Genomic DNA, 19,588 nt, shown 5'->3' on the forward strand with positions numbered 1-19,588 from the left:
CGGAGGCCACAGAAGAACAAATATTTATCATCTAAAGAACTCAAACATACTCTTTTTTTTATTTGTCACTGTATATTTAAGCTGAAGAGCATTTGTGGTACTACAGTGGCTGACAAACACATTCTGCCACAGATCTTCAAGGGTTTTTTAGTTTCTACTTGTTGTTCCATTGGAGAAGGACATGGACTTATAATCCTGATCAGACTTTCTGTTGGATCAAATCATAATCCAATCAAACTTTATTTGACAAATTACAGACAAAGTACCTCAAAGTGCTTAAAACAAAGCAACCAATTATGAATGACTTGTATGTCCATCTATCTAAATTATTTCACATGTATAAAGTACTGAATAAACACTGGTGGGATTTCAAGTCCCTCCAAGACTGAGGAGTTTTATCTTCTTAGGCTCAACTGAGACATCAGTAACAGATTGTTTACATCTGGATAGTACCAAATATCTTATGTCAGTGACAGTTTCTGACCATATTGTTTTGGTTGTGTGGTATTTCCCCTCTTTTGTGTGAGGCTATGATAAGTGTAAAGTTGTGTTTGATTAAACTGATCAGGACTAAAGTGGAAACAATGCATGTGTAAGTCTTTGGAAGGCAAAGGCAAAAGGCAAAGGCAAATTTATTTGTATAGCACATTTCATGTACAAGACAATTCAAAGTGCTTTACATAAATCATTACAGCAGGGGGCAGAAAGCAAAACAAGTGCATTAAAAAAATAAAAATGAAAATTAAATAAATAAAGATTAAAAGAAATGCAATTAATGAAATAAAAGCAGAAGGAATATGCTAAAATAAAATAGATAAAATGCAAGAAATAAAGTTACAGGCAATATTAAAACATGATTCCAGCTTAAAAGAACCAGATGTAGATTTTGATTTATAAATAAAAACTATTGAAAGGCAGCAGAGAACAGGTATGTCTTCAACCTTGATTTGAACTGAGTGTTTCAGCTGATCTGAGGCTTTCTGGGAGTTTGTTCCAGACATGTGGAGCATGTCTGGTTCTGACTCTGGGAACTGATAAGAAATTAGAACCAGATGACCTGAGGGTTCTGGCAGGTTCATAATCAAGAGGTCACTGATGTATTTTGGTCCTAAACCATTCAGAGCAGAACTTTAAAGTCTATTCTCTGACGAACAGGCAGCCAGTGTAAAGACCTCAGAGCTGGACTGATGTGGTCCACTTTCTTGGTCTTAGTGAGGACTCGAGCAGCTGAGTTCTGAATCAGCTGCAGGTGTCTAATTGATTTTTAGGTAGACCTGTAAAAATACTGTTAAAATAATCAAGCCAACTAAAGATGAATATATGGACTAGTTTTTCCAGGTCCTGCTGAGACATCAGATCTTTTACCCTTGATATATTCTTAAGGTGATAGTAGGCTGATTTTGTAATTCCCTTAATGTGTTTTTCAAAGTCAAGGTCTGAGTCCATCAGTACACCGAGATTTCTGGCCTGGTTGGTGGTTTTTAGGTGTTTAGACTAAAGCTCTGTGGTGACCTTTAATCGTTTCTCTTTTGTGCCAAAGACAATCACCTCAGTTTTGTTTTTGTTTAACTGAAGAAAGTTCATACACATCCAGTCATTAATCTCCTCAGTGCATTTACCAAGAGCCTGTACGGGGGCCTCGGTCTCCTGGTGACATTGTAATATATATCTGTGTGTCATCTGTGTAGCTATGGTAACTAATTTTGTTTTTCCTCATGACCTGTGCCAGTGGGAGCATGTAGATGTTAAACATGGAGATCCTTCACAATAAACTTTGCAACGGCCCTATGGCATTCTTCTTTTTTGTCTGGCGTCTTCTTTATTTGACGTCTTGCGATGGTGAATGGCGTCGTCTGCACCTTGCATCCTAGACTTGTATTGGTGGCTGCTGCTTGGTTCATATCGCCAACAGGATTGATGTAACATGTATCAGCGGTTCTAAAATTAATGCTGTTTCCTCCTGAGTTAATGACTACAAACATGACAAATAATAATCTTACCGTGACTTGACGATGTTGAAGCAGACAAGAAACCGGATGCTGCTGGCACGGCGCTGCACTCGCTGGCATTTGGCAGGCTAACTTTTGCCGCGTCTAAGCAGTCAAAGACGCTGCATTACTTCAGTTTGATATTATGAGTGTGTTGCAAGTGCTTCATAATGTTGCTCGTGTTACCTCCCTTGGATGAAACTTGTCTTAGACAAATGTTGCATCTTGACGAATCTTTGTCAACTTCGATAAAGTAGGCCCACACTTTGGATCGCTTATACCATAACTCAGACATGATCTACCACGTCGGGTATGCGTTCGTTGCGTCATCACCTATCGACGGCAGTAGTGTCGCAACGGTATCATATTACACGACGGCTAGGTAGATGTTTAAAAAGTACCGATACCGTTAAGATTCGGGACCGGTCCCAAAAAATCCCGGTACTTGGTATACATCCCTACTTAACAATAGTTTATTGGGTATGACAGAATACAAGTTTTAATAGCAATAGTGTCTTTTATGTGTGCAAAGACTTGAGGTAGGCAGTCTAAATGATCATATTTGAATTTTTTGACATTGACAATGTCATGTGCAGTCTTAATTCATTTCCTCTGACATTCAGAGAAAATGAAGGACACTTCTATGCAGCCATCCACTTCTGATTTTGTTCTATCCTGAAATACCATACCTTTGTTCTTTCATTTAATTGGAAACCATTTTTAAGATGCATTTTGCAATTTAGCTCTCCCTTGTCCCATGTTTGAGTTACTCCCAGTCATCTATTTCTGTCTGAAATTCTACTGTTGCTGGTGTCTCCCATGTTTTATGCTTTCTTTGTTTCACTTATTGCAAATTTAAACTCAGAACCTGCCCAGTATAATTTTAATTTATTTCAGGTCTTGCTTATCAAAACCATCAACTTGGACAGATTATGTCATTTCTTGAATCATGCTGATGTCTTGGCAGCTGTTGTGTGGTGTAAAATAGAATTTTATGTAGTATTAGCCTTTTTTTTTTGTGCTGACACATAATACCTCACATTCAAGAAAATTAATGGCCCCGCAGGATTATTTGCTTCATAAGCTGGAATTTTTTTTATCTCCATAATCTCTCATCGCTCTTGTTGCTTTCAGTCTCTCCTCTCATCTTTGTGAACCATTCCCATGTCCCATTTTAAGCAGTGTTGGGCCATCAAGAGAATTAACTTCATCTCTCTCATGTCCCGTCCTTGTAAACCATTCCCAGTAATTATGAAGGCAGCTACTCAGCTGGGGATTTCATCACATGGTTGAGAGCTCTACAGAGAGCCCAACATCAGGAAATCCTTGTCACAGCAAAGAGACACTAACAAACCAAAAGACATGCTGAACTGTTAGAAAATGAGCCAAAAAGCCTGGAGGGACTTTGATTAAAGCCCCTATTTGGTAACCAAACTCATGCACAATGGTTGCCGGAGTAAAGAATTTAAGAGATTAGGTCTGGAAAAAAAAATAAAATAAAAAAGCTTTTGTCTTTTTGCAAAGACTGATAAAATTGCATGGAATGTGCATGGTTCAACAAGCTTAGTGATTTATCATTTGCCATAATAGAGTTATTTTTTTATACTTTATTGGATTTGGCATAGAATATATTTCCAGAATTCAGAAAGATAAACTTTTAGCCATTTAAAGGGAAATAAAGGTCTGCAAACTTTATAAATTCTATCCAGTTCTTTTTTAAGTGTTTCTAAATTCATGTAAAAACCAGGCAGCATTTTGATTCCACTACTTAACACAACTGGGAAATAAAACAAAAGTTTCTACTATACTTGAGCATAGTAAATTGGGCTATTAATTTTTTAAGTAATTTTTTTTTTTTTTTTAACTCTACTTCGTTGGAGAGTAATAGAAAAATAAAAAGGCTTAACATAACCTATTTAGCAGTTTTGACCATGGGATAAAAACTAAGTGAGGCTGAGTTGGCTAAAAGTGAGCAAGAAGAAAAAAAGAAATGAAACTTATTTCATCTTGTATCATCATGTCTTTAGCTACTCCAAATTTCACACACTGCTTCTGTTACACATTAACAACAAGCAGAACAAACATTTCCTGGATTTAGAGCTATTCACTGTGGTTTGTGGTATGACCAAAGGAGAATAGAAGTGGTATGACCAAATGTCTGTCTTTCATGTACACCTTGAACTGATAACAAAGGTAAACCAGTACATTTTAGTGTCATGTATCCTCCTGAAATGAAAACTTATATAGACGAGCATCTGAACGGGTTGCCTTTAGGTTAGTAGTAACAGCTAATGGAAGTGTTATTTATTTAAGTATCTGTAATCGGTATTATAACTGTCTTGTCGTGACGAGATGGATTGCTGTGACTTTGTAGAGGTCACGATGTTAATCAGAAGAGTCTGTATAGGTATTAAAACAAGCTTTAAGCACACACATAGGCACACAAGAACCCACTCAATGGGTTTTCTATAAATGAGAAAGGATCTGATGTAAACCCCTGTAGAATAGTTAAAGCAGACAAGGAAGGAAGCAAGGAAGGAAGGAAGTGAAAAGAAGAGAGAGGGATAACAGAGCTATACTGTAGGTGATATATATTGTGCCAAATGTTAAATTATCAATTGAAAAAAATTTTGGATCCATTTTTTTAGCAGTTCATTTGAAAAGCTTTGCAAAATACTGGTTAAATAAGAGTGATGTAAAAAAAAAATAACCAAACAAACCACACCTGGAAAATGAAATACATTTTAGCAGTCACTCTCTGAAGTTGTATTTAATAAAAAAAAGTCTCAAGAGAAAGTAAGTGTTTTTATACATATAATTGTGCCATCATAAGCCTCTTGCCACAATTGATAATCTATTAGCAGCAAAATGTCTGTGTTTGGGCATGAATACAAACACAAAAAAGAAAAGTAACAAAAAAACTGAAAAAACTCTGGCACATACACAGTTAAAGACATGCAGGTAAACAAAGTCAAATGTCACCTTGGTATTGCATACATACAGATAGTTACATACTTCTTGTCCAGTGAACAATGTCCTTCCAGATCTTGTACAGTAAACACGCACACAAACTTCTCTGGAGATAACTTGCTCATCTCCTTGAGTATCTGTACCACAGGGGAGTATTTCACGGCAAATGGAGCATTGCAGCTTTATCTGTTCTGCTTGGATCTCCACTCCGTCCTCTCCACTTATCTTGTCTCTTTTCCTCTCCTCAGCCATGCCACAAGACACAGAGCTTAAGAGAAAATTTGTTTCTATAGTTCAGAGTCATTCTACAGAATGTTTTTTTTTTTTTGCCCATTCAAAATGGGCAAAATGTATCTAAATGAAACTTATGACTTTGGTTTTTCATACCAGTTACTGAAATTATTTTTCTGTGGATATGCTTACTTAAATAAGTGTCATGATCTTGATTGTTTGCGTGTGTGAGACTGATATGTATGTATTTTCTCTTTGGAGGTAAGAGGTGAGAGGCAGGGTACACCAGTCCATCGCAGGGCCAAAACAGATAGAGACAAACAACCATTCACGCTCATACTCACTCCTAGGAAGAACTTAGAGTTATCAATTAACCTAACATGCATGTCTTAGTAGCATATATGCATGTCAAGTGTAGTTCTAAGGATGCATTAAGGTCACAGTTGATAACTGATCACATTAAGCAGTGGTCTGGAGAGCAAATGATTACAATTGCATATCAGTGTTAATACTGTTAAAGGATCACCTATACATGACACTAAGAACAAGGTGTTGTTTATTTTTTTTTAGTTTTTTTTCTTTTTCATTTTCTCTTATCCTTCTTCTTCACATAATGCAATCACACAGGATGGTGAAAATCTAGAACTCCTGTGGTTGTGAATAAAACAGCTGTGGGTGCAGCGTTGAAGTCAATATCTTGTCAGTCCTGGGTGCAACGTGCTGCTTGTTGATCTGAATGTGTGAAGATGAGCCAAATACATGTTTCTTTATCTCAGAAAGAATGTTTTAATTAAACATAGCAGAAGCTTTTTTTTATTAAGTTTTTTAGAAGTAATTCAAATGTTGAGGTGGAAAAACCTGTTCAGTCATTTGGATGCAGCTACCTGTAACAGGCAGCTATAAATGAATAAGGAAAAAAAGTTGTTGCGTTCCAAAGTTAAACTGTCCCTTAACCTTAATAAGGAACTCACTGAAGTACTTGGAAATTTAAAATTTTAACCACTGAAAAGAGTGTTATTGTGAGTTGGAGGATAATACAAGACTAAAACTTTGCCACTTTTTTTTCTGAAATAAAAGTTTTCACTTAGTACTGACGGTACTTTATGTAGAAAGCCAGTCTCAGTGAAGTATCTGGGATGTAAATTGATCTTTGATGATTGGTGGGGAGGTGTCTATGTGGCTCAGATTGCATGAAGAGGCAATTTTTACATCAAATTAAGTGGCCAAATATGGTTTTTTGTCCAATAAAAGATTACGCACCATGTTGTACGTTATGATGAAAAAGCACACAGTAAGAGGCTGATGTGGTGGCTGTTGTATACAGATCTATTCATTGTCCAGCTCTAAAACAAAAGGACATGCTCTAATCTACTCTGACATTTATCTCTATCTTGCCCCCGCCCTCCCACCACCTTGTTTCCTTTTTCCTCTTTTCAGGATTTATTACTTCAGCTCGGAAGTCGCTGCTTGTATCAACCCCTTTCAATTGCCCTTTGCCCAACACAATTTTCCTTATAACCCATTTTTACCCTGAGCTTACACACTAAACCTATTGACCTTTCTCTATTTTTCTTTATTTCTTTACTTGCTACCATCTTCATCCCACTCAATCAAAGACCACTCTTTTGTAGGGTTCTGGTCTGGCAATAAGACAAGCACAGTGGGAACTTAAGCTCCCAAAAACAGTTCAAATTTATTTCAGTTTTCTGCTAAACAACTGTCAGGAAAGAATAAATGCTTAAAAAGAATAACATATTACAGTATAAAAATGCTTGCTGATCCCCGCAGAACCTTGCATTGTACAGATCAGGACGTAGTTTCCTTCACTTTAAATCACAGGGTATTGCAACAGAAATATTAGAGATAGAATTTTTTAGGGGCTTTTTTATGCTACAAGGCTATGCATCGTTGGACCAAGCTTTAAGAATTCATCTCACAGTTGCAATAGAAGATAGAAGCTTCACTTCATGTGATAATTAACAATGAAGAAACCTAAGCATGTGTGGAAACTTAGAGATGATTGTGCTTTCTCTGTTTTGGGTCCAAAACTACAGAATGAGCCCCCCCAGCACATCAGACAGGCTCCTTCAATTGCTGCTTTTAAATCTCGTTTAAAAACTCACCTTTAATCTTTGGCCTGAGTGAAGCTGTAACAGTCGCTATTTGATTACTGGTGTTTCTCTTTTGCTGCTTTTAGTTGTTTTTATTTGATTTTCATTTCTGCTTTAATAGTGTCCCTGTGTCTGTTTCCTTTTCATAAATGTGTTTTTCATTTTGGTCTAGGATTGCTTTTATTGTTCTATTTTATTTTATTTTATTTCTGTTTTATTGTACAGCACTTTGGTCAGCCACGTTGTTGGTTTTAAACTGCTTTAAAAATCAAGATGGTATGTGTGGTCAGAAATACCAACTGCGCTCATCAAATAAAAGTTCATACTGGAATGGTGCTAAAATATAAAGATAAATGAAGAATCATTGTAAAGTCCACTTCCAGGTTTTTTGCATTTTGTCAGAAGCCCCAAAATTTCAGTTCAGTTTGTGTTGTTTCATTTATTTCATTTTGCTAATCACCAGGTACATGGTATGAAGCACAAACATCAAGTTAAAACATAAAAGAAACTATACACATTCAACAATAACAAGACACACTGAAAAAGACATCTCAGAAAGGCACCCATTTTAAATGTTGTCTTTGGCTGTTCTGACTGAAGAAGCATTATAAGTTTACACATTAATGGATGCTGCAAGTGATATTTTGGCAAATAGTTTTGTCTAAATTAAACAACATGCACATTATTACATTCCAGTAAAACATGGAATTCATCTCCTACACATTCATTACAGCACAAATGACAGATTCTCTTACTTCTTTAAACCTTTGTATCGACCAGTTACTTTAAGAATCCTTGTGTTATTTGTTCTAAAATTACAAATTGCATACCTATAACTAAGGTTTTCTTATAACAGATATTTTTCGATTGTATATTCCACTGGTGTCATTCAACCACTTGTAGCAATGCTAGTTGCTGACAACAAAAGCCAAAGCATCTCTCTGCTTTATTTGTTTGTTTAAATACTGACGAAAGGGTCCCTGGCAAAACCACATAACATGGCATAACTGTAAAACTAGTCTTTGGCATCTTAAAGCACTCTTTAAAATCCTTCACAACCTGTAATAGAAACATACGGTAACAGCAGACTGCCCAGTCCCTAAAGCATCCAATCAATTCTTTGCTATATTATTTCCATCACTCTGTCTCACAGTTTATACAAGATTCCTCTCATGTCATCTAAAGTCTATACCAAAAATGTCTTCTGCATTTTATAGCTAAGCAAATCTACCTTTGATTAGTCTATTTAGCATGTTAGTCCAAAATGAATCATGCCAAATAGATAAATAATGCAAACATAAAAAAACAAAACAAAACAAAACAAAACAAAAAAAAAGCTGGTGTTATTTTGTCCTACAAAAAGCATCTGATAAGGTTAATTAAGTGGACATGACCATCATTGTTATTATTTTGGTTATAGTGGAATTATTCATTACAAATAATTAAAAAATCCATTCCTAGAATAATTGTTTATCACTTTGCTCAATAGGCAGGTTGGAAAGGTAACAGATTCCATTCATTTGTTTATTTTTCCATTAGAATTTCATTTTAACAAGACAGTGTTGTGATCAGTTTTTTGTTTCTTTTTTTTTTTTATTTATCACACATGTATAAAAATGTTCAGCACTTCAGGAAGAAATCTGACCTAGTTGAAATTATGCAAAAGTACAAACAAGAGGCACACAATCATTGACATGGCTTTGATAGCTCACCATTTTAATGAAATAAGTTGATTTCATAACTGCTTACTAAAGGCTTGTGAAGAACACTGATGACACTTTAATGATCTGATTAGGCCCTGACCGCAGATTAAGACTCAAATGTTTTGAGTCCAACTACCCAGAGAGTATACACAACAGGGTTTATTTTCAGTTGTTCTATGGCTGTGGGGATTGAAAACAACAAATTAGCATCACACACCAACAAACACATCACTTATTTAGCAGTTCTTGCTAATTAGGTAAATTAAAGTCAAAAGAGGAATGAAAGAGCCCCAAAGGCATTTGATCACACACTGTTAGATTTTTACTCTGTTTTAGCTCACACAGTATACAATGTAGCTGACACTACCACTAAAGTGAAACAACCTGTCAAATTTAACACATCTCTGTGATATTTCCTCACCAATTTCTACCGAAAGGGACACAGATGTAGGTGTTTGCAGACCCGCAGTTTACTTTAACTGAGATTTCTTTCCGTCTTTCTTTCTCATATGCTTGCCCTATATTCAAACTGTTACAGATTCCCAAACTGTTATATATGTGATGAATAACGTCTAAATTTAAGCACAGAATCAGACCGAACAGCTAATATGGAGATGCTTTTATGGAAAGTGTAACAAGGAGAAAGCGAATAAGACATGTCATATGGAGGGGATCTTAGACATTTTTATGAAACTGACTGCTAAAAGTCTCTTTTTGAGCACACATCCACAGCTGTTTTGGAAAGATGGTCAGCTGGTAAGAAAGGCAATCACTGAGATGTAGTCAGGAGAGCTAAATGCTGTTATTATGCTGATGGAAGAGATGGATCAGACAAATGCATAGAGCTGTATGAGTGAGACAGGCCATATAAGAGAGAAAAGAGCATTTTAAGTTACTATTACAGTAATACAAAAAAAAATGAATAAAAAAAATAATAAATCACGTCTCCTTGAGTCTCGACTAAAACTATAAGACAGGTGGTCAGTCAATGACACACCCAATGAAATAAAAGAGCTGAGAGATGTTTCTAGGACCCATCTGCACTGCCGACTGGAGGCTATGATGATGAGCTACTAGTCCACAGCTTATTATTACCTGACTAATTACATTGGATACCTCAGGCTGGCAGCCATGTGCCTGTATTTATAATCAAGTGAAATTAAACTATTAACTGAATTAATGGTGCAGTGGTGTAGGTTGTGTCATCTCACAAGAGAGATCATGATGTGTGTGTTTGCGTGTTTTTATTATTTTTCAAGGTGTATTCTGTATGATTGGTAGGTGTTCCTGAGTGAAAAAGAAAATGCAAAAGCCATTAGGAGAATGATGGATGGGAAGGTCTGATCACATATGGAATATGGGCATGTGTTTTTATGTTTTTATAATTGTACTATGGTGCCAAGCACATGGTGCACCAATAATAAAGATATAACTACATCTCACACATACACACCAAAAATGCCCGAGTTAATGATACGCATGGCACACAGGTGCAGCAATAATGTTGTGATTAACAGTAACAGCGCCTCACACAGTTTTGCACCAATATTTCAAAAAACAGAGATCAATTTACAAGATATAAAAAATATTATGAATGTACAGGAGGTGAAATTTAGTTTTGTTTAGCAATTAAACTCAAATATATCATCTTGGTAGCGTGTTGACATGAACATAAGCACTGGAAGGGGATAGGACAAGACACTCCCACCAGAGGGAAGAGATAGGAAGTGATAAATTATGTGTCTTGTGAGGTTTCAGGAAGAAGCGGAATGAGGATGAGATGGATTGTGTACAGAGCAACCTGAAGGGGAAATTTAGAGGTAGAAGACAGTTTAAAATAATGGGGATCAGACTGATTGGTCCTAAACATAGAAGGCACCAAATGGCAGAATTAAGAAAAATAACTCTTTCCTTTGATTACATGGCCATGTGGCATTATGTTAATGCAGGCATATGCTGTATACTATATTTACTTTTGAAGAAGCATATATTTACTTCTGCAACATGTAATGGTCATAAGAGCAATTGCATGTCAAAGGGAAAAATGGCTCAAGATGGTGATGGTTATGCTGCAAAAATTAATGTATTTTAATCCTGATCCTTTTTCTAACAGACATTTTTATTCCAACAAGCTTTTGGTCAGACTTGGCTCTCATGACTGCTTTTGATATGTTGTGAATTTTATTGGCCTACTTCCATTGTGAACCATTTTGTGACAGGTGTCTGTGAAAGGTGCTATATAAATTAAGGTCACAAGTGATGTAACGTTAATTACATTATGTCACTTGTCATCGCTTAAATGACCAAGTATTGTTGTAATTCATTGTGTTTACATGTAACCATGCCAACCAATATAAAAGTACATTTAAAAGTGATCAGAGTTTATATACATATATATATATAGATATATATATATCTATATATATATATATAGATATATATATATATATTTATATACTTCATTCATCACAGCTGGGAATCCCTTTCCTGCATTTTAATTGATCCTAGTTAAACCAGGAGCAGTGGGCTGCCAGACCAGATTTCAGCACCCAGAGAGCAGTTAGAGGTTAAGGGCCTTGCTCAGGGACCCACAGTGGTTCACCTCAGTTGTCAGCCCAGGGACTTGAACCCAAGTCTGTAACAAACAGGGCCACCACTCACCATTCTCACTGACGTCACACTGTTTGTTTACGCTGCCATGTTGGGTGGCAAAAAGGTTGCTCGGACCCCGTGACTATTAACTGTTTATCATCAGGGATGGCGCTAGTGGACTTCACACTTTTCAAACCAGTTTGACACTTATATAGTACGGTCATCCAGCGATATTTTGAAAAAAAAAAGTGTGTACTTGTTGGTGCTCAAAATCCATATGATTTTTCCAAATTCCTGGCTAATAAAAACTCCAAAACATCAACAAAGTGATGGAGATGTTGCTACCCAATTTACCTTACCTTGACATTCTACCTAGGTAATTGACAGTCACACTTCACAAGAGCAGAATTAAAAATGTACAAGTCAGATTAAAGGCCTATAAACATTTTATGGCAGGATTGGTATCAGATATTCAGGTGTAGAAAGTGCCCCAAACATATTATTTCCTCTTCATGTTAAAGCCGAGTAAGTGAACAGCAGATGCAGATAATGTTAATGCAATGTAAAAATTAGGGATGTCCCGATGCTATATTTAGAAATCAATGTTATTAACAATTACTGTGGAAAAACATTGCAATTTTAAGACTGTTTCCTTTATTGAGACCACAAAGGAAAATGCATGTCCAATTTTTCATTAACATTAAAAACTGTTGTCACCATGGTGATCCGCGGTGGAGGTTGAATTTGTTGAATATCTAACCAGTTTCACCATGGACACATTTACACTGTGAGAAACTTGAAAATGTTTTGTTCATTTGCTACTTCACATGAAAAATGTCTTATGTATAAACTTATTTTTTGACCGTCAAGTATTTCACTTAAATAAATCATGGTAACCAAGGAGATATGGCACCTTTCATTTTTAATCTATGATTACAGTTTAAAGGCTTTAGATAGTATAGACATTTTTCATATTAAGATGGACAAGCCATTATTTCAACCAGTCATATTGTCTGGCTTTAATCAAGACTTGTGTACTGCAGATAGACTTTAGAACCTGTTTAATATGTGGCAATTATTTGGAGTCCTTATTTCAATGCATTTGCATAATATTGCTTAATCAAAAATGACTTCTCATTTACGGTTGAGATTATAAATGTGAGCCCTGCATCAAGTGAATGGGATCAGGCCTTCTCATGCACACTGCCCATTGAGCTGGAATGATTCAAAGGACATTACATCTGTCATACTTTACAAAGCACCATTGCTTTAATAAAAAAAATGGAAAGACAATACAGAAAAGCCTATCACACGCCCCGTTGAAAATAATTAATCCAGCAAACATGAATTAGGAAACAGACGGGAGAGGTTTTGCTCAATAAACCATACGGAGAACTGATTTGATGTTTGACAATTTTGCTACCTGACTCTATGTGAATGGTGGGTGGTATGTGGCTGTCTGTATACGCACTGCCCTTGAGTGCTCTCTCTGATTTAGTAATAGTTTGATTGTCTTTGTGTTATAGATCTGCACATCACCTACGTTTAGTCACCAACATGTTCTGTTTGTCTTGTGTCAGCACCTCCTTGTGTGTATGTGTTTTGTGTGTCCATAACTTGCATTTGTTCGTCATGCTTGTGCAGTGGTTTACATTTTGTTTGCAGCCCCTGTCCCAGGGGTCCACCAGATGCTCCAAAATAGAGAAAAGACAGGTGCAACATATTAGAAATTTGGTCCCAACTTACATAAGCGGACTACAAAATAATGAATATTCATCCGTTACAAATAGCACAACAGAGGGGGTGATAGTGGGTGAGTTAGGATGAAGAGGAAGGAAAAAAGGATTTCTCCATTTCAACGGATCAACGACTTTCCAATTTTAACACAATTCTCATTTAGAATTCATACGGGAATGCGGCAAGATATTAATTTGGTGAAATCAACAGAGAAATTGGGTCACCTGTGAGCTGTTCATTTCATGCAGACAAAACAAATGAGCAATTTAAAAAGCAGAAAGAGAGAAGAAGAGGATGAAGAAAATTATAGAAGAAAATTATATAAGAGCAGAAATGTAATGAATGCAAAGAGGAGACAGACAGAAATGTTTATGTAAACTTGTGTACACAGTAGAAAAAGAGAGATATGACAAAAAGGTTGGCTAAGAGAAGTAAGAGAGAAAGTGGGATGTTAGATTGACTTTGGTACCTAATAACATTGGCAGACACTGTGTTTGCATTCATTGCAACACATTTCCAATGAATGTAAACTAATGTCTGCAGTGTGGGGCTCAATCAGACTTTAACACTAGAAGTCCCAGAGAGGGGTCAATTGACCTTTCTACCTTTACAACCCAGAGATGGGTCGATTGACCAGTAGGATTTTAGCTATAATCCTGTCTTAAGCTGTGAACAGCTTCTTTTGTTTGTAGACGAGTCAATTACTGGCACACCCCAGGAGGGCGCATACTTAGGGGAGACACTGTAGACTCTTGAAACTGGACTGTCAACTTTTGCCCAAAGCTTGGCTTGAGACACTGCTTGGTCCCCTGAGTATGAGATTGGAGTAGACCTCAAACAGATTCAGAAAGGTTTTCCTGCATTCTAGTATATTTCAAATAATTAAAAATATATTTGATATGATATATGATATATACCTCCTCGACACATTTGTGTGCTTTTAGAAGAAAAAAAAAAAGATAATCATTGTGGGCCTTCAATAAAAAAGCAAACAATTTAGAATGATATGACAAAATGATGAATTCATATTTTTTTAAAAAATCACTTTAAAAGGTCCAGCTCTCCTCTTTTCATACAAATGAAAAAATACAAATTTTTCAGAATTTTTTACCAATTTTTCAAACTTTCTAACCCAATGTTCATGTACCTTATGTCCAAAAAGCCCAAGCAATGAACAATTTTGAATATTTAAAATGAACATTTTTTGATTGTGGTGGTACAGGCAGGGTCTGTGAGTAAAATGTCCAGAAGCATTAGTGTCTAAGTCAAGAGGGCATAAATGTCAACATGACAAAGATATAAAAGAACAACTGTGAATTTTTTCCAATGCTTTTTATTTTTGTCATAAAAAAACAACAAAACAGTTAAAATAATGCAAGTAATGAAACAATTTCACAAATATTTACACAAGGCTACAGTGGCATGCCCTTGTGTGAATGGCTTTTCTGCTCTTTCAGCAGTCCGTCTGTGCTAAGTCCAAACATGCTTGGCACTTCCATGGTATCTCCATCCTGCATTTGCCACATGTGTATTTGTAGCAGTCAACACATCTTACAGTTGCGCAATTGTTCTTGCATCGATGGTTGACCTGACATTTTGCCCTTTTCCCAGGGCTAGGTGTGGGAGGTTGCTGCTGAAGCAGTTGCTCCTTATGTGCCTTCTTCTGACTCACATGAGAGTTGGCCAACTCTTTCGCGAGCTCAACCAGGAAGTCCACTCTTCTCTCCTGCACTCCGGTGCATTCCTTATGAAGAACATGAGCGTTCAGTGCCGCCATGTCGATCATGTTGTAGAACACGGCGACTGGCCATCTCCGTGTTCCTGCACGCACGCTGTACTCCCGCACCATCTGGTCCATCACATCCACACCACACTTTGTGGTGTTGTATTGTGTGACAGTGTTTGGCTTCCTTTTGGTGGTATTCTCAGTCTCAACCACATTGTGCATGCTGCTGAGAAGATAGACAGTCTTTTTCCGTTTCGGCGCATATACTGTGAGTGTTGCACCAGTGGTGGAAAACACTCGAGTGGTGAATTTAGTGTGGTCCTTCTGTCTAGTTGACTGAGGAATTTCCCGGCGAATCTTGTTGACTGTGCCAAGGATGGTGGTTTTCCGGCTAAGCAGTCGTTGCGCAAGGGACAGCGATGTAAAAAAATTGTCTGTTGTTACAGTTCTGCCCTTATCCATGAACGGCTCCATCAGCCTCATCACTACACTCTCAGAGAGTCTCTCTCCACTGGGACGACTGGGGTCCTTGCCAAGATATGGCAGGATATTGCAAATGTACTTTGATTTCAAGTCACAAGCCAGCCAAAACTTAATGCCAAATTTGTCCGGTTTTGTTGCAATGTACTGCAGAAAACTGCAGCGAGTCTTTGTCGGGAAAAGCTGTTGATCAATAGTGATGTGTCGACCAGGGTTATAAGATCTGATGCAGTTATTGACAAAAGATTCCCACAGATTAGAAATTGCAGCAAACTTATTTGTCTCCACTCGCTCACTGCGTGTGAACATGTTATCAAAGCGTAGGTGTTGCATGATGTTTTGGAAGCGGTTTCGGGCCATAGTAGCAATGATTCGTGGGTTTCCCAGCTCTGCTGACCAATTGTCACGTAGTGATGGAACTTTCTTCACCCCCCGCAAGATAATAATTGCAATAAATGCCATTAGTTCTGGGAGGTTCATGAACCAATCTGCCTGCTCCTGTTGCCGTGCATGCTGAATGGTCCATTCTTGAATGCTACGAAGCATTTCAAGTGTTATAAAACAGAAGAAGCTTTGAAGACGAGTCCGGATACTTCTTCTGGCCTTAGCAGTTGGCTCTCCATCTGTGCCGTATGGTTCTATTGGGGTGAAATTGAGACATGTCCCCAGCTGTTCTTCATGCCACACTGTGCCATCTTTAGCCATCTCTGTCCTCTCACTTCCCAACCGAGCCCTCTTTTCTGGCAGTGGAGCAGTCTCATCATCTGCAAGGTAAACAATTTCACAATTTCAGAGGACGAAAATAGGATGTTTTGGAAATAAGATTAAAAAAATCCTTTATTTGTACCAAAATGGAGAAATTCCAGTGTTGCAACTCACAGTACAGGACAAAGCAGAAAGAAAGAAATTTGTCATACCAAAAAGTTCAATAATAGTTTCAAATCTTACCTGAAGACTGCTCAGAGTCAGAGTCCGAATCCAGCTGAATTTGTATCTCTTCTCCATCTGAGTCACAAGGGTTTGTATCGCTGAGGATCAGGTCCAATGCCTGCTGAGTTGTAAGCCGCCTCTGCATTTTGCTTCCTTCTATTTGTTGGAGGTGAAGCTAGCTATTATTTATCCCCCTCAGCCCACCATCCCCCACTGCCACAGAATTTACCAGACGTTTCAAGGTAACAAGGAGGGGCTGGATGCAATGGGTGCATTCCTCAGGTAATGGCTGCATTTACAAATGAAGAGATGCTAATTTTTGCCAGCAGAGTCGTCAGTTTGGACTAAAGGTCTTTCGACCCTTCTCTGGGACTTTAGGGAGACATCAAAATTCCTGGGACTTCTAGTGTTAAAGAGGAGAGTGGAGGTCAGGGTCACAGTTGCATTTAGCTCATTTAGGTTGAGAATGATTGCCTTTTTGTGGACGGACGCACACAAACATAATTTTACACAAGCAAACACACTCTCAGATGGAATCCTGTTTTGAATAGATTATGCAAATTAGTTGCAAAGTATGTTGTGCTCACAAAATAGATAGAATGACAGTAGCTGTGACTGTAGCTGCAAGTTAAGAGAGAATTGGTTATTCAGGTTAATGAAGTATTGACTGAACTGACAGAACAGTACATGCTACACATGAAAATAAGGTTTATATTTGATGTTGGTTCAAATTTATGCCCAGCCTTGTCTCTTAAGGACCACAAAATGAAGGTAAAACCTTATTTTAAACACTGTAAACACGACCGGTGCATTATTGTTGTTTTGTACAATTTAGACTGGAAAAAAAAGCATGTGCAAAAATGTGGACACCATTGTAAACTTGAGTCCCTGGATAAGGACTATGTCTTATTCCCAATCAGTATTAGGAAAGGAAAGGTAAGGCAATGTAATTTTCAAAGACTTATTAAAGCTGACTCTTTAATTTTTGTTTTTCCAAACAATCAGCAGCTTCGGGCTAGTCCTCTGCTTCAAATTCAAATGACCAATGTCCTCAAAGTAGGACAGTCATGTAAGAAGACATCAAGGGATTTCAGAATTGTTTATTGTAAGGTACTTAAACCATGGCAGTGGACAGAAACAGTCAAAGTCAAGATGAGACATGGAAGAGATAAATATCTTCCACAAAGTTTGCTTGTAGGATTGCAGGCAAACTGAAACCCATGTGTGGTTACCAAACACATTTAGATTCAGGAGAGGTGTTCCACTGATCTACTTTGCACCTAGATCTGTTTAAATATGATCCTCATGAAAGAGTCATCAGAAAGAAGTCCTTGCCATAAAAATCTGCAAGGCCTCTGTGGAGCAGAGCATGCAAAGCTGTGTCACAGAACTGTGGGCATTTTGCAGATAGAATGACAAATTTTTCCAAGCAAGAACTGAAAAACTCCCAGCCTTCTCTTGAAACTGCTAACATGCTGTGATTCTTGACAAAGAGAGATATTCTGACAAGTGACCGTGCAGGATTTTTGCTTGGGGCCCTTCTGGATATTTTCAAACAGTGAAAGAATCTGACTAAAAACATAAGGAAACTCTTTTATTTGATCTCTACTTTGTAGGAATTAAGTCATCTCATGTATTGTTTTTAACGTGATTTTTTTTTTTTTTTTTTTACCAGAATCACCAGGATTTACAGAAAGGATTTATAAACATTGTCTGTTAATTAGTTTGTGATAGTAAAAGTCATTAAACTTCTGTTCTGTTAAGTTTTCTCTCTTTTCTCTTCTTTCTCTTTTTTTCTCTCTCTGCAGGACAGTCCACTGATCCTCCAATCTGACAGAAATGTGACGGTCAATGCGAGGAATGATCAGGGGCAACTGACTGGTCAGCTAACTGTGGGTAAGACGTGCACACCATACAACAGAATATCCTCCCATACTGCACTCATATTACCATTTTCTTTCTAAGCAACCTCCAAACCAAATAATTTATTGGACAGTTAGATATATGGCTTTCTTTGTACTTAAATTCCTAAAAGCATTTCCCTTCTTTGTGATTACCAAATCTGTTTTCATTAGTGTATCTCACTGAGGCTGACAGCCCTGTTGTTTCTTAACTAAATCATGTTTTCCAAGCTCTTATTGGATTAGTGAGGACCCAGCCTCTGACAGAAGATGTCACTCAAAGGACATATGATGCATGACATGATTATTTTAGAGGGCTTAGTAAACTTGTTTAGAAACATGAACAAAATTTTGATTTAACATTAAACATAAAGTAAAAATTGCATATATGAATGAGTGTAAAATAAGTCAACACATTTTCTTCTTGTTTTCAGTTTTTTTGCCACAGCTCTGGTTTACAGTAGCAGTGTTGTCAATCAGCTTGGTGCTTTTAATGAAAACATGGGGTAAAACAAAGAGAAAGAAACAAGTTAAATTCTAAAGGAAAATAAAGTAAGATGGCAAAATTTCAGAGATGGAAAGGAATGGTTAATGTCTTGTTATAGCATGGTGAAGGGTAGAGGGTGAAAACACTCTCAGATGTAGAGCTTGTTATGAGACTCAAATAACAATGACAAGAGCCCTGAGTGCTCCGGTGAATGCGCTGCTACTGAGGTACATTACAGTTCTGTACAATTGTTTTAACACTTGTATCAATTCTATTTCCACTGTTGCAAAACACTTAACAGAGTGTGCTTTCAAACACACTCTTGAACATCACTTAACCTTTGGTGGAAAATGCACAACAGCCACCAAAACCCTTAATAATTCACTCATGCTACCCGTGTTGTGATCCAGCAGTACTACTGGGGCACTGAATGTTCAGAGAGAGAGCTTTAAAGATTCAAAAAAAGATTCTTGAAATTCACTTATATTATATTATTGTAATAGTAAAGTTACACATTTTAACACAGATAATATAATAAAACAGAAATTCATAGTTATACATATACATTGAATTCACATTTGATTCAAATATTTTTCATTGTGTAAGAATAATACATACATGTCTTTTTCATGTGTACACTGTATAACCTTACATATGCATTATTCATGAGATCAAACTCTAAGGGTTATCAAAACATCCTTGATGATTAAACGGGCAGATATGAGGAGGTTT

The 19,588-nt window shown here is 37.1% G+C and overlaps 1 protein-coding gene across 2 annotated transcripts in view; it reads left to right on the forward strand.

Annotated features, from left to right (window-relative positions):
* LOC121637879 (zeta-sarcoglycan) overlaps positions 1 to 19,588 on the forward strand; it is a 373,423-nt gene that overhangs the window by 280,710 nt on the left and 73,125 nt on the right. For both annotated transcript variants that reach the window (XM_041982222.1, XM_041982223.1), the window contains exon 4: positions 18,277 to 18,364. In XM_041982222.1, the coding sequence (XP_041838156.1) occupies positions 18,277 to 18,364 (88 nt within the window). The remainder of the gene's footprint in view (positions 1 to 18,276; positions 18,365 to 19,588) is intronic.

The sequence above is a fragment of the Melanotaenia boesemani genome, chromosome 4 (genome assembly GCF_017639745.1).
Source record: "Melanotaenia boesemani isolate fMelBoe1 chromosome 4, fMelBoe1.pri, whole genome shotgun sequence".
NCBI lineage: Eukaryota > Metazoa > Chordata > Actinopteri > Atheriniformes > Melanotaeniidae > Melanotaenia > Melanotaenia boesemani.